General features: G+C 45.6%; 1 protein-coding gene across 1 annotated transcript in view; it reads left to right on the top strand.

Moving 5' to 3' along the window:
• Nucleotides 1-25,412, top strand: part of MAP3K10 (mitogen-activated protein kinase kinase kinase 10) — a 561,838-nt gene that overhangs the window by 282,411 nt on the left and 254,015 nt on the right. Inside the window, exon 5 of the mRNA XM_069644477.1 lies at nt 20,130-20,370. Coding sequence (XP_069500578.1) covers nt 20,130-20,370 — 241 coding nt within the window. The remainder of the gene's footprint in view (nt 1-20,129; nt 20,371-25,412) is intronic.

A 25,412-nucleotide genomic window follows, 5' to 3' on the forward strand; every position in this document is an offset into this window, starting at 1 on the left:
TTCGAATCCCGGCGGGGCCAAACTCAGCCTTTCATCCTTCCGAGGTCGATAAATGAGCACCACACACCGTGGGTAATAATAAGCAGCGCTCAGATACCTGAGGGTTTGTAGCGCTATATAAAAGCCTAATTATTATTATTATTATTATTATTAACCACGAATGCCGAGGAAAATCCAGACTCTCCAAGTGCCTCTGGCAGCAGCGCCTCCACCAATTGTTCCATGGGCACTCTATCCTCAGCCTCCGGGACCCCAATTATTCAGCGGGTCTTGGACTCCAGGTCATCCTGTTTGTCCTGTAGTTCCTTGACCACCTTCTGCAGCTGGACCACCTCCCTAGATGTTGCAGAGGGCTCATCCCCCCACCGTAGAGAGACCTTGTTCTGCTTCATCCAACCGGTCACCATGCTTTTTGTGTGGGACCTGCATATGGTCAACCTTACAAGTAAGTGTATCCATCTTGTTGTCTAGGGAAGAAATGCCACTCTGCAGCTCGCTCAGGATGCATTTAATGTCAGAGTGTGTCCCGCGAGGGCTCCATCCTCTGCTCAGCCATCTCCTCAGCCTCCTGAGTTCCCCGTGTTGCGGCCTTTTATTGTGATGGAGTGCTGTGTGGAAGCTTGGACTGGAGTTTTCTTGTGCTTCTACATTTTGACCCTGGCAACTATGAGTGTGAGGCACACCAGGACTGATCAAGACCGTAAAGCACTCTGCATCTCTCCACAGTATTCATTACACCTTGCAGGAGCTACACCCGGTGCTTGAGATTGTCAGTAGACTTTCAACCCAAGGCCTGTATCCTCTGTTGTGTCAGTCTCTCTGTTCCTACAAAGCTACTCAGATCAGTATTGCACACTGCAATTAATTGGGAACAAAGAATATTGTGCCGCTGAGCACAAATCCACTTCTACAAAGTCACACACGATCAGCTTAACTCTCCGGAAGTTGTGCCTTTTAATACAATGCCACTGAGCACCATGCCACTTCAGCTTGCAGGCCCACACCACTTCAGGAGAATGTCTGGCTGCCTCCAGTTGCTGTATGAGACCTCCAGCACTCGCCACACTGCCCACCACACTTTCCCACTTATCTGAGGTTGAGTCCTCTCAAATGCAAACAGTGCAGCACCAGATCCGGGACTGCCTTAACAATGCGGGGGCACTTGCTGCCACTCCCGGGTTAGCACTATTATACTGGGGATAAGCACCAGGTCTCCCTCCCGCAGCCCTGTCACACCTGAAGCCTCCGGATGTAAATAATGTCTCCTCCTGGCTTTGTTCTCTGGGTGCGTGCTCCTCTATTAAAGCAGCACGCTGCTTCTTATTGCAGACGGACAAAGCGCTGAATGGACCGTTTCACTCTTTCACCAATGCCATGAGCCTGGAAGGCGAACACCGCTGTGACCGCGTTCGCTGCTCTGCTTCATACTACAATGCGCTGGGGTTTATGGATGTTCCGACCTCTTTCACCGCCCGTATCCAGCTGGTTTCTCAACCGGCAGTGCCTCACTTTGTCTCCCGCCCAGCGCCTGAGTTGTTAAGTTGTCTCTCATTGCAAGTATATGATCTGGGGGACGGATATCTGTGCGCACCCCTGCTTGATCACGGCCGAAGGGCTCCAACTTCCCCGGCATCCACGCGAGCTCTGCAGCACCAGCCCACCACAGCACACCTCCTGGCCTGTGCCAATTCCGATCCTGCAGGCCTTGCCAGTGATCCACAGCGATCTCTGCTAACCGGCTCAGCTCAACCCATAGGCAGCCTGGCCATTGACCCGAGACACCTGCAGCGCTGCCCTCAGGGATTTTTAGGGCAACTTAACCTCGGTATTAAAGGATTTTGGATGGATTTACGGCAGGTTCCCGGGAGTGGCCATCTTGGTGCTGCTCTCACTCAAGTCCCCCCCCCCCTCCACCCTACCCCCCAACAAGGTGGTTTTGGACTTTAATCTTGGGGGAGCCATCCTCTTGTGTGTGTTGTCTTCCTCCTCACATGTCCATGATGGTGCAATCATCTGAACCCAGTGCTTGGATGAGACGTCCAGAAAGATGACCTGCCTTTTGTGGGGTATGCTGGTGCTTGTGCTGGCAAGGCTTTGACAAAATGGGCTTTGTCAAGGTTCATCAACCTTTACATCTCAGAATGCCACGATCTGGCTGGGAAAGAGGTGCCTGCGGTGGGTCTCGTGGCTCATTCAACCAGAGGAGTTGCTGTGAGCTCTGCAAAGGGAGTTTCCTGTTTTGAACAATTGCCAAGCAGCCACATGGGGCTCGCTGCACACCTTTTCCTAACATTACTGCTTGGATTTCCTGTCTGGGCAGGAAGGTCGAGAAGTCCTCCAGAGTTTGTTTTGGTTTAGGTGGTATCCTCTCTCTCTCTTTCCTTCTCCAGATTTGCATACTGCTATGTGAGCCTATCATAGATGAGGAAGGAACCAATTAGAAGAACAAATGACTTACCTCTGGCTAATAATCTTTCTGATTGATGTTCCGCCATAGCTTCCTCATCGCCTTCCCAACCTACCCCACGTGGGGGAGAGCTCATGAGCCATGTTTGTTCTGTGGTCCCCTTGCAACTGAGTGCTGGGCAGAAAAGGAGGAACTGCAGTCATGGCACGTGGTGGCTCAATATATACTGGCCCTTACAATACATCTACTGTGGGGTGCAGAACTGATGCTTAGCCGTGCTGCACCCCTGGTGACAAAAGGTTTTCGGAGACAGCTGGCACTGGAGATAGAATGTCATAGATCTGTAATTTGTGGAGGAACATCCATCAGAAAGAACATTACAGAGAGCTAAGTGATATATACTTTATAGACTTTTCTGTCTCTCAAGTGATACAATACATCGTTTAGGGTCCACATTCTGTCAGTACTACTTGTTCTGTTGAGTAGGACCAGGTCAGGCTTTGTTGAGGCTCGACCCCAATGAAACCGCATATGGAGGTGTGTTTTGTGTGTATGGCTCTGATAAGGCCTTGTTGGATGATGAGCATGCTTTTGATGAGGAATGTCTAATGCCTTGCTTATTGGGCAGTACTGTTGTGGTGTCGTCATGAAGGCAGCACCTACCTATTTCTTTGGACAAGAGATGTGATTGGGTAGAACGAGGAAGAAGAGTGATATTGTTCATGACAGAGAGCCAGTTCTTCACTTCGATGAAAGCACCATTGAGCAAAATAGTTGTGCTAGACAGGATTGTTTGAGAAGCTGGTATCACTCCTTTTACCTATGGCAGTTTTCAGAGCGCAAGGAGTGGTGGATAACATGATACAGTTACAGGTGGTGTCTGTTTTGTCATATGTTAATTGGAAGTATTTGTCTGGTCTCAGTGGGAATGTGAATGTGGCTAGTGGAAGGTGAATATGCCAGCAATTGGTTGTTTCTTTGTTTTTTTTGAAGGGTGAAGGTGGCCCCACGAGGACCTGTTTCTATACTGAGCTAAAGCTGAGGGGGATGTGCATTAGGCTACTTTGATTAGTTTTTCATGTTCTCATCCAGGTTGGCAATGTCTAGGTTTTGTAACTTTTGAGTGGAGTTTCATTTTTCCTGAGGCTACATTTCTGATGGCAATGAAAGACGCATGCTATTTAGTGAGCAGGTTGTTTGCTTGCAATGTTAGTTCATTTGGTTACGAAGTTGTCCGTAAGTTAAGGGAGAGTTTAATCGGAAGGCTTCTCATAATTGTTTGCAAATGTGGGGTTTCCCTGAGGGATAATAAGCTCAATACTGTATCATGGACAAATCATGGTCATTCTTGGCTAACCTAGTAGAAACCATCCACAACTGGCTTCATGATCATCATGAAACAGGGAATTGTGCAACTATGACAACCTGATGGAGAATTTGTCAAGTCCTTTGATCAGTTTGTAAAAGCCCATAATATGCGTTCTAGGCTTCTGAAGAGGATTGCGGAGCATTCCTAGTTTTGGGTATGGCCAAGGGCAGCCTCGGTTGCGACTTCCAGGTCTAGTCTTGATGGAATCCACAGAAGCTACCAGTTCTCCAATCCCCTACAGCCCTGAACTGTGTAATCACTATTCCCCCAATCAAAAGGTGATTGGGACAAAATAATATAGGTTTACAGACTCCGCCAACTCTTCAAAGCCCTGCAGAAGGAGAAGGAAGACCAGGATCAATTTAAGAATGTTATCTCGGACATCTATACTCCTGCCTGAACTCCCCTTCCACCTAAATCCCGAATTACCTGAAAACCTTTACTATATTGCCAGCTATTGAAAGGGCATGTGTAGAGCTGGTAAATCCAAAGTCCAACTGTCCAACCACTTACATGGTGAATAGACTTAGTGAGAATAGTGTTGGAGGACTAAGCTTAATTCTTTATCAGCACTCGAGTGCTTTGGTCTGAGACGGCGCAGCTGTGAGAAATAATTCTCTTGGGCAAGCACACAAGGGCTACCACCCGTTCCATAAGAATCAGTGGCAGTTTACATGCACAACATGTTTGCAGTGGCGAAAGACATTTAGAATGGCTACACATGCTTCTTCTCTCACGCTCCACATGAGAGTCGACCATTATTGAAGCATCTCCTCCATATTGTAATGGGGAGAAATTAACTTCCGCGATTTAAAGTCATGGATGATTCTCTGCACATTTTTCCCAACTCTCCACTTGAGCCAGTAGGCTCAAGTAACATTTCCAGTATGTTTATTAATCCCCCCCATGATAACCCCACACCCCACACCCCCAGTCACTCAAACATACCATCAGATTGTCTAATCAGAAACATTCCAAAGCTGTAACCCAACACTGGCTGCCCTTGCTCTTTCCCAAAAGTAGGGCCGCTCTGCAATACTCTTCAAAATCCCAGCACACATATTCTGGGTACTTTCAGACACCAGAAGACTCCTCCAACCTCCCCAGGACTCTGTAGGAGTGGCAGCAGAGTGGGTTGGGTCAGCTTCTTTGGTGGGAAGTGACATACATTTAGTATAGCTGACAGAGAAGAGTGTGCTTGCCACTCATTGACAGGGAATTGTTGGTGATGATTCAAGGAAGTGAGAGGGGTGGGGTGGAGTGGGGTTTGAGGTAAAGACATGTTCACCAAAGTGTGAGAAATTTCACAACAACCTGAGAGTTTCATACACTAGAGCAGGGAGTTTGAATGATTGGCCTTGTGTGTTTGTGCAAAAAATGTGAGTAATAAAAAAAAATTTAAATTAATTAAATCTGAGCTAGAGAGCAATTTGGGCCATCACGGCTAGAATAATTGAAAGTGCATCAAGTATTATATTAAGCCCACACTTTTCTATCAAGTTGTCTTGGAGCAGGTCAAGATGCTGAGTGCTGCATAAGCAGGGTTAGCTGTGGATCACCCTTCACAGTAGCCTGTTGTCAGGAGGAGCACGGTCCTCCGGATGGGAGAAACAGAGGTGTTAGCATTGAATTTGAAGAAAAAGGGTGAAGGAAAGCTTATGGAATGTCCTTTGAACAAATACAGATGTTTTTGAAGTCGATGTGCTTTGCTATGGTTGGCCAGTGGAAAAAAGCCAGAGCTCTTACATTTGGTAATGTATGCAGAGCAATCGGGCGGATGCCAGCATATTTGAACTTGCCACTGTCTGCAGAATAGGTACCACAGAAGGCTTTCCGTAGTCCAGACTGGTCAGTATGATGGAATTGACGACTGTCTATTTGTTAAAGAGGAAAGGTGATTGATTCTCTTGAGAGTAGTGTAAGGAACACATGGTGGCAACAGTAAAGACAGACACAAGTGACCAGAGTTCAAGGGTGTTTATTGAACTTTATAATGGGTGAGATAGATGCCTAATCTAAACCTAAATCTAATATGGAAGCAAGCTATGACCATCAAATAATAATAAGGCAGTCCTAGTGGCACCTTGTCAAATAAAAAAGGCCTATACTGAAAAAAATATTTTGCCAATCCTTACTACTAAATTACAAGAAAAGTGTGTGATAATGTTCACCAGAAAAGAAAGAAGTGTTCAAAAATGATAAGTCAGGATGTTAAGGCTGGGTCTTCCTTCCCCACGTTTGAAGCATGGGACAAGGCAGGACACTAGAGCACAGCACACTCCTTGGCCTCGTCAGCACAAGGTTCACAGTTCAGTTCAATGTTATCAAAACCCCTTCAGAGGCTGAGTCTCTTCCTTCTTAAAGTCTCTAGCCTTAGAAGGTTTACTGATTCAAAGTAACAAACAAACAAAAGTTATCTTGGTGATCGTACACCTTCGGTAATTGTTTTTCACTCGGATTTCACAATGACAAACAAAGTTCTTTGGGCGATTGCTCTTCACCCCTAGGATCTCCCTCTGTCGGGCTCGGATCCTCCTTAAAAAACGGGCCTCCCTCCGTCGGGTTCACTACAGCGTTTCCTCAACAGTTCACGTATTGATAATACAGTTCATGTATTGCTCCATATTATCAGAAGCAAGGTTTCTGTATCTTAGCTTTCCTTCTGCATCCCTCTGTCGGGTTCACACTTGCCAATTATCACAGTTCACAATCGTAGTGGAAAGCAGGGTTGCCTTCCCCTAGCTTTCCTCTGGCAATGGGTTAGAGACTTTAAATTGTATAAGGGATTTGACGTGCCCCTTATAGGACCACTCTGACGCCTCACGCCCCCCTTTCCTAGGGCCTTCTTGTTATCATAGTTTCAAAAACAGGTCAAGGTCAACGCCTTTCGAAGGAGCACGCATGCGGCGCTGTACCCCTCTGCACCTGGACCTCACTGGGCTTTCTTTAAAGTTCAAACATACACACAAGTCCTTTATTCTTGTGTTCAAAATGTTGCTATTCGTAACCTTGGGTTTTAACACATTTCGGTTTGATATCAGCTTCATCCTACCTGCTGGCTGTGCTGAATCTATTGGCTTCTTGGTTCTCGGGAGTCATGGATAGTACCCTGATAGCCGGCTTGCCTCTCCTCCTGCGTTATCAAAGCGGGAGGCACCCGTGTACCATTGACGCCTGCTGCTCCACACGCCAGCTGTAACTCATGGTTTTATGCTTTCCCTTCTAGAGGCTTTGTAGATCTGAGTTGAAAAGGGCAAGCGATTCCCCCTTCGTTGTCCTTCCAGGTCTCACTGCTTTTCTTCTCCCTTTGTACTGCCGGTTTGGTGTAGCTGTCTTCTCGTGTGTTCGGCCTTGCTCGAAGTCTGCTTTCGTGCTCCACCTTTTATCCCTGTGGGGAAGGTAAAGGGACGTCGTGTGTACATGATTGTCAATTGCCTGACTCTGCCTGACCAGTGTGCTGGGACATGTTAGGTAAATGGTTCTGGTGTTAGTCCGCTGTCTGTTATTGTGCAAGAAAGTGTGCGGGGTAGGATGGGGGAAAAGGTGTTACAGGGAAGGGGATAGTGCGTCTCAACCCTCAGTGTCCCACCTCCACTCCCTGAAGACCCCTCGCCCAGGTGATCCTCCCCCACTGGTCCACTCTGGGAGAAACCTGAAGGTGTTTCCCTGGCTAGTCCCCAGGGATCTGTCATCCAGGTGGCCAGGACACGGCCATCGCTATTGGATCCAGTTCCTGGGGGTGGACCAGTGAGGGAGGATCACCTGGATGGGGGTCCTCAGGGAGTGGACGTGAGTAACCGATGGGTGAGACGCGTTTTTCCCCATTCTACCACATAGGACATTCAAAACCTCCCCCTTTTCCAACACAAACACTTTCGCACAACACACCAGACCAGAGAACAGACTAACACCAGAGCCGTTTACCTGACATGTTACAAACAAGGGTCAGGCATACCTGGGAAGAATGAGAGGAGGATCCCATTCCAATATCACAAACCGCCACTAGAATGCGAGAACACATGAAATTGGTTTGGGACTTTGTTTTTACTCTTATGGGAAAGCCCAAAGCCAACAGAAGGCTAATTATGATCAAAAAGTACATTGAAGATCTTTTTCTGTTGGACAGAAAGTACTAGTCCTCTTACCCCACCTCAGAGAACAAACCTTTTTTGAAGTGGCTCAGACCTTACGGGTAATAGAACGAACGGGAATGTGCACGTATAAAATAGCCCAACTAGACCGAAAACAGAAAGTCCACTTATATCATATCAATCTCTTAAAAGAGTGGAAGGAGAACCCGTCAGCCACCCATGCCAAAGTACTAGCCTGCCTGGTTCCGGAAGATATAGATAACTTTGACTTAATTCCTTCCGAGTTGTCTATCACACAAGATCTAAAATATGTAGTTGTCTCAATCCCTGATGTATTCTCAGAAAGACCAGGAAGAGTAAAGAGCACATACCATTATTCAAATCCCTAAAGGTAAAGTGGTTAATCTAAAACCCTATCGTTTACCAGAGGCACGTAAACATATAGTGATCGAGAAAGTTAACAAAATGTTGAAGTCCAATATCATTGAGCCTTCCTCAAGTCGATGGTCCTCATCTATCGTGTTGGTCACTAAACCTGACAGTTCCTAGAGATTCTGCTTAAGACTTCCGTCAAGTGAATGCCATCTCAGACTTTGATGCCTATCCCGTGCCACACATCTATGACCGAATTGATAAACCCCGAACAGCCACTTTTCTATCCACCTTAGATTTAACCAAGGGATACTGACAAATAAATAAACTAAACTTAAGTCCCTGTATATGGGCCAGATAGGAAAAAAACTGTGTTTTCAACCCCCTTAGGATTATTCCAGTTTAAAGTCCTCCCTTTTGGCCTACATGGTGCACCAGCTACATTCCAACGCCTCATGGATAACATCCTGCAGCCCTATTCTTATTTCTGTAGAGCTTACTTTGATGATATCGTCATTTATAGTAAAGCCTGAGAGGACCATCTCTTCAATCTTTATACCATCATGAATGTCCTCAGGAATGCTGGCCTAACTGCTAATCCAGCTAAATGCAGATTGGCCCAATCAGAAGTGAAATACCTTGGCTTTTTCATAGGGAATGGGACTGTACAACCCCAACATGAAAATGTTAAACCCGTCTTGGATACTCCAACTCCCAAGACCAAACAAGATCTTGGGGCTTTCCTTGGTCTATTAGGATATTACCGTAGGTTTATTCCTAACTTTTCAGAAAAAACGGCCCAGATGACAGATGAACTTAAAAATGCCAAACCCCAGGCGCTTCAGTGGAACGCTGATAAGATATGCTATAACCTCTTAAAGCAAACATTATACCAACATCCAATCCTAAAGGTAGTTGACTTCTCAAAGGAGTATGTGTTACAGACAGACACATCTCTTACATGATTAGGAGCCGTTCTGTCCCATTTTTGCGACGGACTAGAACACCCCATACTATACACCAGCGGCAAGTTGTTCCCACGTGAAATAAATCACTCTGTGGTAGAATTAGAAGCCCTAGCCATCAAGTGGGCCATTATCCATCTTAGATATTACCTATTGGGACAAAAGTTCACCCTGGTTAAAGACCACTCACCCTTAGTTTGGATTAGCCAACGCAAAGAGTCCAACCCTAGGTTCATGCAATGGTTTCTATACCTACAACCCTATTGTTTCACAGTGGAAAACCGGAAGGGAAAAGACCAAGGACGCATGGATTTTCTTTCCCAGTCCCCCTGTGAAGCAAATGTGGATTCATTGCTCGGAGGAAGGGCGTGTGCGAAACCTGAAGGTGTCTCCCACGCTAGTCCCTGGAGATCTGTCATCCAGGTGGCCAGAACACGGACATCGCTATTGGATCCAGTTCCTAGGGGTGGACCAGTGAGGGAGGATCACCTGGATGGGAGGTACTCGGGGAGTGGACTTGGGACACCGACAGGTGAGACGCAGTATACCCCTTCTTTCAACACCTTTTCCCCATCCTACCACGTAGGTCATTCAAAATCACTGACCCCCCTTTTCCGACACAAACACTTTTGAATGACACACCAGAGAGCGGAATAACACCAGAGCCGTTTACCTGACATGTCTCAATACAAGGGTCTGGCAATTTATCAGAATTGCACACACACCTGACAGCCCTTTCCCTTCCCCACAGGGATAAAAGGTGGAGCAAAAGAGCACAGTACGAGCAAGGCAGACCTCATGATGAGACAGCTATCCAGACCCGGCAGTTCAAGAGGGGGAGAAAGGTGGCAAACATCAAGAGGCTGACGAGGAGAGACACAACCTTGCCCTCCTCGACAAAACCCTGCGAACCCTCTGCTGAAAGAATCGTAAGGCTGAAGACAATAGCCCAAGTGTGCTGCAGCAGATGTCAACGGTTCACGGAGCATGCCGACACTGACAAGCGGGAGAGAGGGAACTCCTGCTACCGTGGCATCGTCCTTGACTCCAGTTACGAGGAAAGCCAACCGGTTCATCACAGCCGGAGAGCTTATAAGAGCCGGGCCTTGGTGAATGAAATACGCAAAGTTGCAAGTTGAACCAAGTTCAAAGAACTGTAAAAAGTGTTGAAGGGAGACCAGCTGTAAAAGGAACCGGCACTGCATGGGTGCTAACTCGAGAGACTCTGGCCAATTCCCGTCTGAGTGAAACAGAAGGCCGTAGGAGAGTCACAAGATAGGTAAAAGTGGTCATACAGGAGGTCAAGCAAAATCCCTGTACAGTCGAAAGCCTTTGATCTAAGAACTGTGAGAAAGCAAGGGCAGTGAATCCTGCAAACATTTGTGAATGTGAAGTTGGTAAGAGTGAACCTGGAAGAGGGATGCTGACGAGAAGGGGGGCAAGTCTAAAGTCCCAAGAAACAGTGTGTTGACAAGAGTGAACCCGGCCAAGGGATGTCCACTGGAACTGTTTAAAAAGATATTAAGATTGTGAAGGATCGAAAAGCCATAGTGAACCCGGTGGAGCGAAGCTGAGAGTAAAGAGGGGTCAGCGCCCGGAAGAGGGGGACCCAAGGGTGAAGAATCCTCACCCTAAGTGAAAGCAGGAAACACTTTAATTTATTGAAGAAACATTTTGTTTTGTTGTTTGAATACATCGGGCCCTTGAAGGCAAGAGACTCAAGTGAAACAAGACTTGGCCTCCTGATAAACTGCTATAGGAACTGCTGACTCGTGCTGGGGAAGCTCGAGCGTGTGCTGTGCTCCAAGATCGCACCTTACCCCGTGCTCAAAACGTGGGGAAGTGAGATCCAAACTACCACATCCCATCCTGACATATTATTTATGAACACTTCTTTCTTTTCTTGAAAATTATCCCACACCCTTTTTTGTATTCATTGTAAGGTTTGGCAATAGGTTTCCTTATTTTCATTTGATGGTCGATGCTTGCTCTCATCTTAGATTTAGTTTAGGCGTTTTTCCACCCTGCGAACATTGTTCAATAAACACCCTTGAACTGTGATCACTTGTTTCTGTCTTTACTGTTGCCACCATGAGTTCCTTACAACCCTCAGGAACTGGATCGAATAGTGATGGCCATGTCCCGGCCACCTGGACGACAGATCCCTGGGGACTAGCAAGTGAGACACCCTTGGGTTTCTCACAGTAGGGAGGTGGGACTTGCAGGAGGTGGTGACTGCAGTGATATGGTAGATCACAATAAGTTTAAATTTGTACGGAAAGGCAGGGCTTTCGACTATGGTAAATGGAGAGGGAAATGTGCCTAAAGTAGATTATCACAGTGGGGTTTACGACTGGTCTTATTGGTTGTTTGTTATTTAGAAGGATAACTTTGTTTTGTGATCATTTGACTTTTTGCCTTTCTGGATCCATGAGTATATTCGTGACAGGCAGCAAAGGGGGAAGTTGTCAGTGATAATAGATTGTTCTGCTCCACAGAAATGTGGGTGTCATCTACGAAATGATCAGGTGATAGAGGCAAGTTGCCATATTTAGAGATTGCCGTCTTGCAGTGACAGGGACTAGCCATGCAGAACATCCAGAGTCCTGGCAGAATTTCTAGTATTCCTGAGTAAGGAAGGAAGCCATTTAAGCAAAGGGCATATACATCAGGTACCATAAGGAGTAACAAGAGAATTGTTTGGTGGCTAGCGATAAAAGTGACAGAGCAGATGAGGGGCCTGTGACTGTTAGCATGATCAGGATGTCTAGGATCGATATAGGGATTTATTCAATTTCTTATTTAAATTGAGAAGATTATTTTCTTTGCTGAAATGTTAGAGCTGTGAATACTGAATACTCACTGCTACCAAGGGATTTGTGGGGAATGGGAGGTTGGAAATGGGGCAGTATTCCTTGGGATTAGTTCGGTTTAGGTACCATTTATGAGTATGGTACTGGCTTCAAAACGTTTGGGTACTATTGTAAGTTTCTAAAGTAGAACAGTGAAGGATAGCTGATGTGGCACTTGAGTTCTTGGAAAAGGTTAGGAGGGTGTAAAGGTGTGGTAGATGAAAAGAACTGTGAGGAACTCATGGTGACAACAAGTAAGACGGGCACAAGTGATCACAGTTCAAGGGTGTTTATTGAACAAGGAATTCTGCATGTGGGTTGGAAAAACGCCTATTCTAATCCTAAATCTAGGATGGGAGCAAGCGTCAACCATCAAATGAAAAATAAGACGGTCCTAGTGGCGTTGTGTCAAATAAAAGGGACTATACTAAGAAACCTATTGCCGAACCTTACAACTAATACAATAAAGGGTGTGGGATAGTTCTCAAGAAAAGAAAGAAGTGTTCTCAAATAATATGTCAGGATGCGGTAGCCTGGGTCTCCCTTCCCCACGTTTTGTGCACGGGGTAAAATGGGAGCTTGGAGCTCAGTACAGTCTCGGGCTTCTCCAGCACGAGACGACAGTTCCAATGGCAGTTCTCAGGGTCGTCGATGGTCAAGTCTTGTTTCCTTTGAAAGTCTCTTGCCTTTGAGGCCTTACGTGTTCAACAAACAAAAACACAAACTTGCCTTTAACAAATGAAAGTTTGTTCCCAATGTTCGCTGGGTGATGGGTTCACCCCTTGGTTCCCCTCTTCTGGGTTCTGACCCGTCTTGACTTCACATTCACTTTTCTTTCAAGTGTTATGGTATTCATTTCCCTTGCCTTCTCTTAATGCAGGATTTGCTTCCCTTATTTTCTCTCAATGTGGAATTCACCTCCCTTGCTTTCACCTAGTTTGCAGATCAGTCTTTCGATTGTACTGGGATTTTACTAGACCTCCTGTATGACCACTTTGACCTCGTTCGGCGATTCCCCTACAGCTTTCTGGTACCCATAGTTTCGCTCTAATGGGGATCGACCAGAGTCTCTTGAAATAGCACCCACGTGTTGCTGGTTTGAAATAGCACCCACGTGTTGCTGGTTTTCCTTTTGCAGCTGGTCTGCCCTTAACACTTTTTACAGTTCTTTACAGAGTTCATTAAACTTGGTTCGAACTTGCTACTTTGCATTCTCACTCAACACTGCCCGGTTTTTATCGCCTCTCCCCTCAACTCACCGGCTGTGATGAATCGCTTGGCTTTTGGCTTTCCTGGAGTCGAGGCCGGTACCACGGGGGCAGGAGCTTCCTTCGTTCCAATATATTGGCATAAGCTTGCCCCGTGTACCGTTGACATCTGCTGCAAGACAATTGTGCTATTGTTGGCGGTCTGAGGCTCTCTTCCACAAAATTCTGCGGGTCGGTGGCGAGAAAGCAAAGGTCACTTCTCTCCTCGGCACCCTCTCGATTCTTGCCGCCTTTCTCCTTCTCTTGAACTGCCATGCCTATGTAGCTGTCTCGTCGTGCTGGCTGCCGTGCTCACCTTGCTCGTACTGTGCTCTCTGGCTCCACCTTTTATCCCTGTGGGGAAGGGAAAGGGCCATGGGGTGTGTGTGATTCTGATCAATTGCCTGACTTTGCCTGACCCTTGTATTGGGACATGTCAGGTAAACGGCTCTGGTGTTAGTCCGTTGTCCTTTGTGTTGTGCGAAAGTGTTTGTGTTGGAAAGGCGGGGGGGCAGTGGTTTGGAATATACTACGTGAGAGTATGGGGAAAAGGTGTTAAAGGAAGGGGGATACTACATCTCACCCATCAGTGTCCCACTCCCCGAGCACCCCCCCCATCCAGGTGATCCTCCCTCACTGGTCCACGCCCAGGAACTGGATCCAATAGCGATCGCTGTGTCCTAGCCACCTGGATGACGGATCCCGGGGTCTAGCTAGTGAGACACCTTCAGATTTCTCACAACTGGAGGTGAAGTGTTGATTTGTAGAACAAAGGTGAGTGGATGACCGGCTTGTCTGTGTAGAAATGGTTTGAGATGAAGGTAGTTGAACTTAAGAATGTACTGGTCTTGGCTAAGACCAGGAAGCGTTCATTGTGTATGTGCGAGAGGATAGAGGTTCCTGCTGGTGTGATGGCAAACAAGTGAATGTATTGTTTGTGGTGTCTGTGATGAGGGAGGTTTTGCTTTATACCGCAGGACGGTAGACACTGCTCCACGATTCCATTGATTGGAGCACATTTTTGAAGTGTGTGAGTTGGAGTTCAGCTATCTAGACTGGAGTCTTAGTGGGAAGGCCTACAAATCTGCACGCGCCAGTTGCCATTGGCTATTGGTAAATGACTCTTGGCGAGTGAGAAATGTTGTTTTGTATGTTGAGAACTGTGGGGCCATATTAATTTTTATGCCAGGCTAGTAGCTTGCAAGTTGAATGTTTTACCTCTGATTAGTGCTGTTTAAGATGTTTGGGGGTCATAACCTTATTTGGAGCCATAGAAACCCAAAGTTGCTTTGAAGGGTTTAACCAATAAACAGCCAGATTGTCCGCATTGAATTTGACTTAAGTACCAGTGCCCTGACTCTCTATTCAATCTTGATCTGTGTCACTGACATGTTAATGGTCCCTGATTTGGCCAATTCTCCTGCAGAGACACCCTAAAAATGTTTCTTAAATATTTTACGTGTTTCTAGTGGGGCCATTTCTGAATGGTGGCCAACTTTGTGAACTGAAATTCAGTGCTTTTTTAGTTTAATGCGTGTTCCATGTTCGTGGGCAACATGGACCCCTAGAGTTACAACACAAACTGTGAGATCTTGCACGGCATGTTGCAGTATTGAAAGGTTCTAGGGATCACACTTAGGAATGCTTTGTGAAATTGATTTTTACTCCTCTTCTGTTCTGGTCGAGGATATATCTCTGGGTTGTTAGCAAATCCAACAGCTTAGTTTAAAGACAAAATGGGATAATAAACAATCTGGTTATATTTAATTTCAGGAGGGTGACAATCCTAATGCTATTCTAATGGATTAATGGGGAGATTCTAATAAAAAAGGTGATTCAAACAACTCGTAGATTAGACCTATCTCTCTTCTGAATGTAGTGGCGTAAGTATTTGACAACCTACAACTGGCATGTATCCGAAATTGCCTTGGTCCCTTAGGGAGAGTGCCTTTTTTGATCCTGCCTAAGCAGGTTTCTGGCTTTGGAAAGGGTGGTTAGAGGAAAGGTTTAGGTCTGATGTAGCTATTGTGAAATATGCTTACCTTAACAAAAAGCCATCAGGATGGATTAATGGCGTTCGATGGGATTAATTATTAAAAATTGTGGCAGTCAAACTTAAATATAGGCATATAGGCCTTTGTTATTATTATAATAATTGGTCATTTATAGCGTGCTTAATACCGAGAGGTTTCTAAGCGTGGACCCATGGATCGAACCTGCGTTTCTCCGCGTTGTCTTGCTTCCAGGGCGTGCGTGTTGCCCCATAACTATGCATCATAAACTTTGCATATAGTGGAATGTTTGCCCATTTGGGTTTCAGCATGCGTTATTGCCAGTAAATGTGAGCTGATATTCTGTTACTTGATAGTATGTGCACCCTATTCATACTTTTTGAAGATGATGCCATCCTCCAATCAATAATGTTACCAGAGAGAGTCCTTAAATATATACTGATTAAGTACTTGTCGCCAAAGGAAAGTTCCTTTTACTAAGACGGAGAAAAACATTGTAAAGTTTGTTGAACTAAATACAAAATTCAGTTGGATAGGGTCACATGTTTCCGTTGCATAGACATTTGCGTTTCAAAATAGGGGAAATGGAATGTTCAACTTTATAAAAAAAAAATGTATACCTGCTGTAAGGAACTCATGATGGCAACAGTAAAGGCAGACACAAGTGATCACAGTTCAAGGGTGTTTATTAAATTGTATATGCGGGTTGGAAAAACGCCTAATCTAAATCTAAGTTGGGAGCAAGCTACGACCATCAAATAATAATAAGACAGTCCTAGCGGTGCCTTGTCAAATAAAAGGGCCTATACTAAGAAAAACCTATTGCAGATCCTTAATCTAAATACAAACAGACTGTGGGATAAAGTTCACAAGAAAGAAGTGTTCACAAATGATAAGTCAGGATGTTAGCCGGGGGGTCTCCCTTCCCCACGTTTTGAGCACGGGACAAGGCAGGCCTACTGAGCACAGCTCACTCTCAAGCTTTCCCTTCACAAGACGACAATTCCGCTCCCAGCTATCAGGGCCTTCTGGGATTAACTTTCTTTTCTGCAAAAAGTCTCTTGCCTCCGAGGATCTGATGTATGCCAAAATAATAAACAAAAGTTCCTTTCTGCTTGTACATTGGGTGTTCACTTTTCACCCCTGGGTCCCCCTCTTCCGGGCTCAGGCCCTCAAAGGTTCTTGGTGATGTCAGGACCTTTGGTGGTTAACTCTCTTGCTTCTGAGGGCCTGATAGTTTTAAAACAATAAACAAAAAGTTCCTTTCAGATTGCACTTGGGGTAATGATTCTTCACCCCTAGGTCCCCCACTTCAGGCTCAGACCCCTCTTGAATATTAGCCTCCTTCCGCCGGGTTCACCTGGGCTTGTAATCAAATGATTTCTCTGTTGTACTTCATGTGCCTGTGGGGTGATGGCTTCTCACACCTGGTTCAACCTCTTCCGGGCTCAGACCTTCCTCGTATGTTTGCCTTTCCTTTGTCGGGTTCACTACGGCCCTTTTCGTGGGTGATTGCTTTTCACCCCTGGATCCCTGTCTTCCGAGCTCAGATCCCTCTCGAATGTTAGCCTCCCTCTGTCAGGCTCACTACGGTCCTTTCGGTGGGTGACGGCTTTTCCCCCTGTTCTGGGCTCAGATTCCTCTCAAATGTTTGCCTCCCTCTGTTGGGTTCACTACATCTTTCGTCAATTCAACTTCATGGCAATTACAAATCTTAATGTTTTTTTATACAGTTTACTGTGAACATCCCTCTGCCGGGTTTGTTCTTGTCAACACACTATTTCTTAGGACTTTTAGGCTTCGCCCCTTTTCATCGGCAACCCTCCATCGGGTTCACTCTTGCCAACTTTGCCAGTCACCTAATTCCTTAAACAGTTCTTGTGATGCAGGATTCACTTCCCTTAGCTTCACAATCATCTGTCGGTCAAAGACTTTCAACTGTACAGTGAATTTTACTAGACCCTTGTATGACCACTTTGACCCCTTTCTCGCCTTTCCCAAGGCCCTCTGGTTACAGTAGTTTCAACAATAGAGTAATCGGCCAGAGTTTCCAGAGTGAGCACCCACATGGTGCCTGACTCCTCTGCAGCTGGGTTTCCTCTCTCGTATTAACAGTTCTTTGTACTTTCTTCAATTAGCCATTTGTTACTTTTGTTCAACACAGTTCGTTTTCTTATCGGCTCTCCCCTCAACTCACCGGCTGTGATGAAACACTTGGCTTTGCTTGTCTCTGTAGTCAAAGACGGGACCACAGTGGCAAGCGTCTCTCCCCGGCTTACTCATCAGCGGAGGAGGGCCCTCTGTACCGTTGACATCTTCTGCAACACACGCTGGCTATTGTTTGCTGTCTTATGATTCCTTCCGAGGAGGTTTCACGGGCCTGGCTTGAAAAGGGCAAGGTTGCTTCTCACCTTGTCACCCTCTTGGTTTGCGCCGTCTTTCTCCTCCTCTTGAACTGCCATTTTGAGTTAGCTCTCTCATCATGCAGTCTGCCTTGCTCGTATTGTGCTCTCGTGCTCCACCTTTTTGTCCCTGTGGAGAAGGGAAAGGGCCATCCGGTGTATGTGGTTCTGGTCAATTGCCTGACTTTGCCTGACCCTTATGGTGGGACATGTCAGGTAAACAGCTGTGGTGTTTGACCGTCATCTTTCGTGGTGTGCAAAATTGCTCATGTCGGAAAAGGGGGATAGAGTGTTTGAGTGTCCTACGGGTAGGATGGGGAAAAGGTGTCCTATGAAGGGGGTGCCGCCTCTCACCCGTCAGGGTCCCACTTCTACTTCTCGAGGATCCCCCATCCAAGTGATTCTCCTGCACTGGTTCACCCCAAGGAACTGAATCCAATAGCGATGGCCTTGTCCTGGCCACCTGGATGACAGATCCCCGGGGACTAGTAATTGAGACACCTTCAAGTTTCTCACACTGTTGAATACAGTTTCATTGCTGACAAAGGGTAGCATCCTTTTTTTATGTTGTGCTCTTTCAAGCTCAGTTTAAGTTTACAAGGCCAACACCCAGATTGCAGGCCTTTTTGGACCCAGAGCTATTGGGCCATGTTAAGTGCCCATCTTTAAGATCTCCTTAAACTGTTTTTGAGCCTTCCTGGTGCTAATTTATTGCTGTGACACGCCTAATTAAATCACTGGGGATTCAATCACTCATTTCAAGCAGGGTACTGGAGATGGGTGAAGGTGCACATCTGAACTCCTGTGATTGTGATTGGCTGTCTTGCCTGTTGGTACCATACGATTGCAGATTTTGTGGATTCAATAATTAGGTTGAGGATACAATTACCCATTTGTTCCCTCTTTGCCCACAATATAAAAAACTTTGGATGAAATGTAGTTGTACGCACTACTAAGTTAGAGACACTCCGCAGTTCTGTTGATTGTCTCATTCAGCCAGTACAATTTATGCCCCAGCCACATGTATCTGGGGTTGTGATGACCTATGACTGCTCTACTCCTCTGACCCATAGGAAGCTGCTGTTTAAGCAAGTTATGATGACATCACTGATTTAATGATTACTTATGACCTTAATTGACTAGAGTAGTCATTACCAAAAGAAAGTGTACGTTTGTGTCCTAGCTAGGTATCTTCTGGTCTTTTTCTATATTGGAATCGTCCTTTAGTTTTACTAATTCTAAAGTCCTCTGTGACAGTGTGCTTTTAAATATACACATTTGCATCCTGGCTCTGAGCCTTTTTTGTAATTTGTGCCTATTTCAGTGTTCGACGGTGGATGTTGTATGTTAATGATTAATTAATGTTATGGACGTTTTATGAAGTGTGTTCCTATTGGCTGACTGGCATATGGTTGGGCGCTGTGTGGTGTGTTTTTGGGTAGCTATGAGGGTGGAGGGGTTTTGTAGGGTGGCACAGTTTGCACACTGGCTGGGGACCTGGCCCACCAGTCACAGTAGATGCTGTAGTGCCAGAGCAAGGACAGAAGGTCTGACTCCTCTGAGGGTAGCGTAGGTTTAACCGACATCTTTGTCTTTAATGCTTCATATATCACGTGGAAGTTAGAAACCCACCGGAATTATACAATCTAGGGATGGTAGGATTTAAAAATGACCGGCCAGCGGTGCGCAATCTGCGGACCATATGGAGTGATTACAAAGTGCCCAACGGGTGTGGCCGATGACAGAATACGATTAATCTTGGGGTGAATAAGAGAAGAGGAATATTAAGAATAAAAATAGATGCTGGGTTCCCACTACACTAACCACATATCACTAATAAGGTCCCATCTACAGTGTTTGCTCTATTTCTGTGGGCCTGATCTCCACAAGGATAAAAGGAGATCTGAAGCAATCCAGAGGCGGCGAGCTACCAAAACTGCACCTGGTGGAAAACCACAAGTCCGGTTAGTAGAGGATGGTGAACTGCAATTTGTAGTCTGTAGGAAATGAGAGAGCAGTGCTACACATGTATTTTTTTATTGAACTAAACCAAGTACAGGTTGATTCACTCACAATCAAGAATGAGAGTTGACTGTGTGACACATAGATGTAGGTGAGAGTCAGGAGATTAGCATAAAGATCTTGTGTCCCAAATATGCTTGGAATGGCACTACACTGCCTTTCTACCATGCAAGATGAAAGCAAAAACTATAATTAAATATAATATTGAGTAGCTGCTCAATTTCTACTGACCGCTCTGTTTCAAATTGCCTCACCCCAAACTGCTTGTTTCTCCTAGGCACCCCTTAAGCTTCAATATAAAACCTGATTAACTTTTTCTCCAAGTAAGACAGCAGCCGCGAAAAGTAATGAATATCAAACTCTTTTTCAAAACTTCTTTTTTTCATGCAGGAGTTGCGAAGCCGTGAAGAGGAGCTAATCCGAGCGGCTCAGGAACAGAAGAACCAGGAGGAGGTGCTGAGGCGGCGGGAGCAAGAGTTGGCAGAACGGGAAATCGATATTGTTGAACGGGAGCTCAACATCATCATGTACCAAATGTACCAGGAGAAGCCAAAGGTCAAGAAGCGCAAAGGCAATTTCAAAAAGAGCCGGCTGAAATTTAAGGATGGCAACAGGATCAGCCTACCTTCAGGTATATGAGGGAGGAGGGGGCAACATGACCAGCCTGTCTTCACGTAGATGAGGGAGCAATAGGATCAGCCTTCTTTCAGGTGCCTGTGGACAGAAGGGGTAGCGAGATCAACTTAGATTCAGCAGGTACATGGACATAAGGCAGGATCAGTTTGCCTTCAGGTATACCAGGGGTGGCAGTGTCAACTGGTTGAGCCCCTACTTTCAGGTACGTGTAGTGTGGTGGGGGATAACAAGATAAGCCTCTCATCAAGTATATGAATGTGCAAAACGATCACCACATTTTCAATTACATAAGAGGGTTGGGCAAAATGATGAATTTGCCTTAAGGGACATGAGATGGGGTAGCCAGGTTTGTCTGTACTATTTTAGTTGGAGGGGGTTAGATAAGCTGGTATATAAGCAAACGGGTAGGACAGGATCAGCCACCTTCATATAGGTAGCACCAAAAGCAGCCTGCTTTCAGGTACAAAGGAGTCAAACAGCAGGACTAGGTACCAGTGACTAGTTTGAATAGGAGGAGGTGGGGTGCAACAAGGTATGTCTGCATTTGATTGCTTGGGTGGGAGGCATAACAAGATAAACCTGAATTCAGACATACTTGCCGGGTAATTTTGCCTTCAATTACATTTGGCATGCCATGGGTGGCAACAAGATAAGCCTATCTTTAGCTACAATTGGGTGGCAATAGGCTCAGCCTTTCATTAAATGCATGGATGGGGCAACAGCATCACCCTTACTCGATATCCTCAGATATATTTGGAATCAAGATTGGCATACCTTCAAGTACACAGGGTTGGCTTGTATTATTGGACCACTCTTGGGGACATGGTTGCAACAAGATGAGCCTGCCTTCCAGTAATTTGGAGGGGGCAGTTTGAATTTCCCTCTGGGTGGTAGTAGAAGACTTTCATAAGTGCTTGGGGTAGGGTGAACTTGTAGCCTTGTAAATAAAATAAAAAAAACTCTTTGATTTTGCCTGGCAGGGAGTCAGAGAGATAGGATTTATGCCACTCCAGTGATGTGCCACATCGGTGGAACCCCACCCCATACAATAGGGCCAGATTTTGTGTTTTAAGGACCAAATTTGTGACTCCTTGTGGAACTCTAGGCAGCAGCCCAGAATTGCCTGATGGTAGCCCGGCAAGCAGGAGAATTATATCAAGGAAAATGCCTGCATGAATTTATAATTAATTTAATGAGTGAATATGAACATTACATATATGGCAGCTCTACAGAGGAAATCATTTTCAGGCATGTAGTCTCCTTGAGTCATGTTGATCTGTTTCTGTGACTATTGGCATTGATTGCCTTGGCAGTCTCTGGGATTCCTTGGGTGCACTTCAACTTGTAACAGGGAATAGTCTTCCCTGCTGAGCTATTAAAAGACAGTGAGCATCCCACCAGCTTTTTTAGAGATGTTGTCTTACCTAGTGCAGATGTTGTACTAATAATCCAGCCCCAATTGTAGCACAGGATTGTGAGCATGGATGCCTGCTCCAATTGGTCTTGTCATTTTTCACCTTCCGCTGACCCTGTTCCACGCATTCCTTTTTCTTTTACATGATTAAACCGCATATGCCGGGCAATCCCAGGATCATCCCTGGTGGGTATATTGCAGAAGCTTAAGTATCTTATCCAACCAGGCTCCAAACTACATTGGACTGCTTGAAGATGTCTCAAGCTCATCATGCAACCATTCACACACTCTGAGTACGCCTAACGATAAGAAGCAAATCTTCTAGGCATCTGCACTAGCATCTTATCCCTACATCACTAATTTTCTGCACTTGCTCTCATTCAGACTATATCAGCAGAGGCCACACTCACCAAACGTTAGACACATAGACCCCCACCACACTGCCATCCTGGTCACCAGTTAAAACAAACTCCCAGGCGCTGCACAGACTCCAATATCTTGAGGCATTAAGCCGATGCCTATGCCTTCCGACGCCTCCCTGGCCCAGTACCCGCAGGTGCCCTGGTAGGATGAATACCGATGCATGCAACAGACGACTCCTTCCAACTCCTCCCCCCCACACCATGTAAACCGCTGCACCTACATTTGGTTGAATTGCTTGGGGGCAATAGGGGTGGGGTTGTGGCAGTTTCTGCAGCTGATTGAGTCGCACTGGCAAGTGTTCTTTGCCATGATCAGAAACCTCGACTCAATAAGCCCTAACAGTAGTCAATGAAATACAGGGATTCCACTGAGACACCAAAGATTGCCAAAATCTGCTATTTTGTATTCTTATATTTATCTGTATTTGTAGCTCACATACATACGCCTCATGGTGCTAAAAAGATGGCTCTAACCCATCTGCTCTTAAATCATTGTGTCAACTGAACAGCCACTAGTGTCTGAAGGTAAGGTTAAGGGGATGTATGGTGTACATAAGGAAGCAGGGATTTCCATAGTGTTCTCGCTAAGAAGGAAAATGTTCTGCCTCCTGTGTGGGATCCGGATAACTTTGCAATTGGTAACATCCAGTCAGTGGACCTACTGATCCCATTGCTGGGATAGAACCACTCTAGCTTTCTTTTATGCAAAGGGTGTTCTGGCATTGCATGAGGTCTAATGGGTCAGGGAAAGTGACTTAAATGTAATTCTAGCTTTAATGGGAATCCAGTGGTGGTATGAGAGCATGGGTGTAATGTATTGCCCTTCACCCGCATTACACAACAATCGAGCAGTTAAGTTCTGAACTTTTTGAAGCTTATCAATTTCATGTGCAAGAAGCCCTAGAAATAATGTGCTGCAGTAGTCGAAATGTGAAGAAATCAACGCATTCACCATGAGGATATGTGCATTGGAACCTAAGCACTTTGTGTAGCATATTCAGTTAGGCATATAATTTCTTAGTCGCTTCAGTGTGGGTGGGTTAGGAAGCGGGGGTGAGAAAGTGAGGCATCTGTTAGGACTCCTAGATTTTCTGCTGGGACTTCTGGTAAGGGCCCCATGCACTTAGGCCAGCAGTTTTGGGTCCATAATACAAACGTAAGGTTTAAAATTAAATAATTCTGGGCCTCATTACAAGTCCGCTGGACTTGTGATGATTTACTGCCGCCTGACTTCCAGGAAACACCGGGGCATTACAGCCCCGGCAGTCCGGTAATCAGGCGGCAGTAATTGTTAGTCCCCATTCCCATAGGACTCAATGGAAATAGGGACCATGGAAGCACCGGTAATAACAGTGCCCGTGCTTCCATGAAAGTTTGTGGGTGGGTGCCGTTCCGCCCTCCATGGCAGACCTGGTGGGCGGAAAGGCAACCCGCCAGCAGACTTGTACTTTGCCGGGCCAGAAACAACAGTGCGGTAATCTTACCGGCACAGTTGTTTCCGGACCGGCAAGGTTGTAATGAGGCCCTCTGTCTTTTAATATCAGTCTATTTCAACACAGCCACGCATCCACGTAGGTCAAGCAGACTCGCAATCTGTTTGCTATGCTGTTAGCTCGAGCGGCTTAATTAGTTGCAGTTCATATGCATATGTGTAGAATTGAAAACCACACGTGTATCCAGTCCCCCAAATGGACTGTATGCATATTAAACAAAAGTGTTGATAAAGAGGATCACTTTCCTGGTCAGTTCATGACCATTGCTCTTGCTGCCTTTGGACCCTTCCTTGCTGGTTTTGCGTAGACCTCGGAGTGCAGAATAGAATTGCTGGTTTCTACAACCCATTCTGTGTTGGGCTACTAAAAGAATGTGTATCATGACTATCTCATAACAATTTCCTCTCTTGGCAAAAAATGCCATCTTTTGAATAACTTTTTTGATGACCATTGCAATAAAAAAGAAAGAAAACCGAAGTTGGAAAAACAAAGAAAAGGTTAGAGGACCAAGGGGAGAACTATGAGAAAAGGGAGTAGTATGGGGAGTCAGAGTTGGGAATAGGTGACGGCTAGGGTTAGTAGCGAAGGAGGAAAGGACAGGAATAACAAATAAAAAAGCAAAAAGAGAGGAAAGCATGGTAGTGAATTGGGGAGAATAGGTAGAGCCATAGTAACATTAAAAAAGCACTTTTTCTAAATATGTTAGAAATGGGGATGAGGGGTTCCTCATTGTGGCCTACAACCCGAATCTCATTCCTGTAAGAACTGAAGTCTTTACATTCAAACCAGGTTATTGGAATTTTTTCTTCTGTCTGAGCCATGGTGGTTGTTAATGCTTCTGTAGTAGCAGGAGACATCCTACGCTCTCTTCCCTTCCGCAGTGCAACCAAGTTTGATTTTCTAACCTCCCTCATTACACCTCCTTAAACAAGCAGGTGGATACTGGGCAACAAGTTCATTGTTGCTTTTTCAGTTCCCTCCTTCTGAATGCAAGATTAATAACATTTCTCTTTCTGTTTTATTTCTGTTTTGAAGACATATGTTCCTCAGGGTTGCAAGTTTTTATTTTTCTTGTTTATGACTAGGCATATCTTTGCAGCCAGCCAGTGTAAGGCTTTGTTTTTCTCAGTTTGCTGTGACTTTCAGCCGTGCTGAAGGCATATTGCCTCATTTTTGCCCATTTTTTCAATTATGCCTTCTATCTTTGGTCCCTATGTCTAGTGTTCTGTGCCCTGGGCTATCATGTGTGTCTTTGTTCAAATTCTGGAAGACAGCCAAGTGTTCTGTGCTTCTGCTGTCTCACCCTGTTTAGTGCTCCATATTTGTGCGGACCCCACCCTTCTGGTGTTTTGGCATGTGGCGGCTAGTGAATTTTAAAAGTAGTGGGGTTTAAATGTGCATCACACAAATAATAACCTTCCCGGCTGGGCCTCAACAAAATCCTAACGCCTTATTAAACAATATATGGCTGCATTGCCAGTGTAAAGCACATTTTCATGTTGGGTGTGCGCATTGAAAATCATGAGACCTGTCTCAATAGTATATTCCATTATTGCCCCTAATAATGTGTTTACATGCTACTTGTTGCCCCATTTCTGCCCCATTTGCCCTCAGTGTTGTGTTCCCCAGCGGTGCAGAGTTGTGCCCACATTTACCCCTCACTGCTGTCCCAATTTGACCCTCAATGGTGAATGTTATGGCAATTAGC

The sequence above is a fragment of the Ambystoma mexicanum genome, chromosome 2p (assembly GCF_040938575.1).
Source record: "Ambystoma mexicanum isolate Mex_15411 chromosome 2p, UKY_AmexF1_1, whole genome shotgun sequence".
Classification (NCBI taxonomy): domain Eukaryota; kingdom Metazoa; phylum Chordata; class Amphibia; order Caudata; family Ambystomatidae; genus Ambystoma; species Ambystoma mexicanum.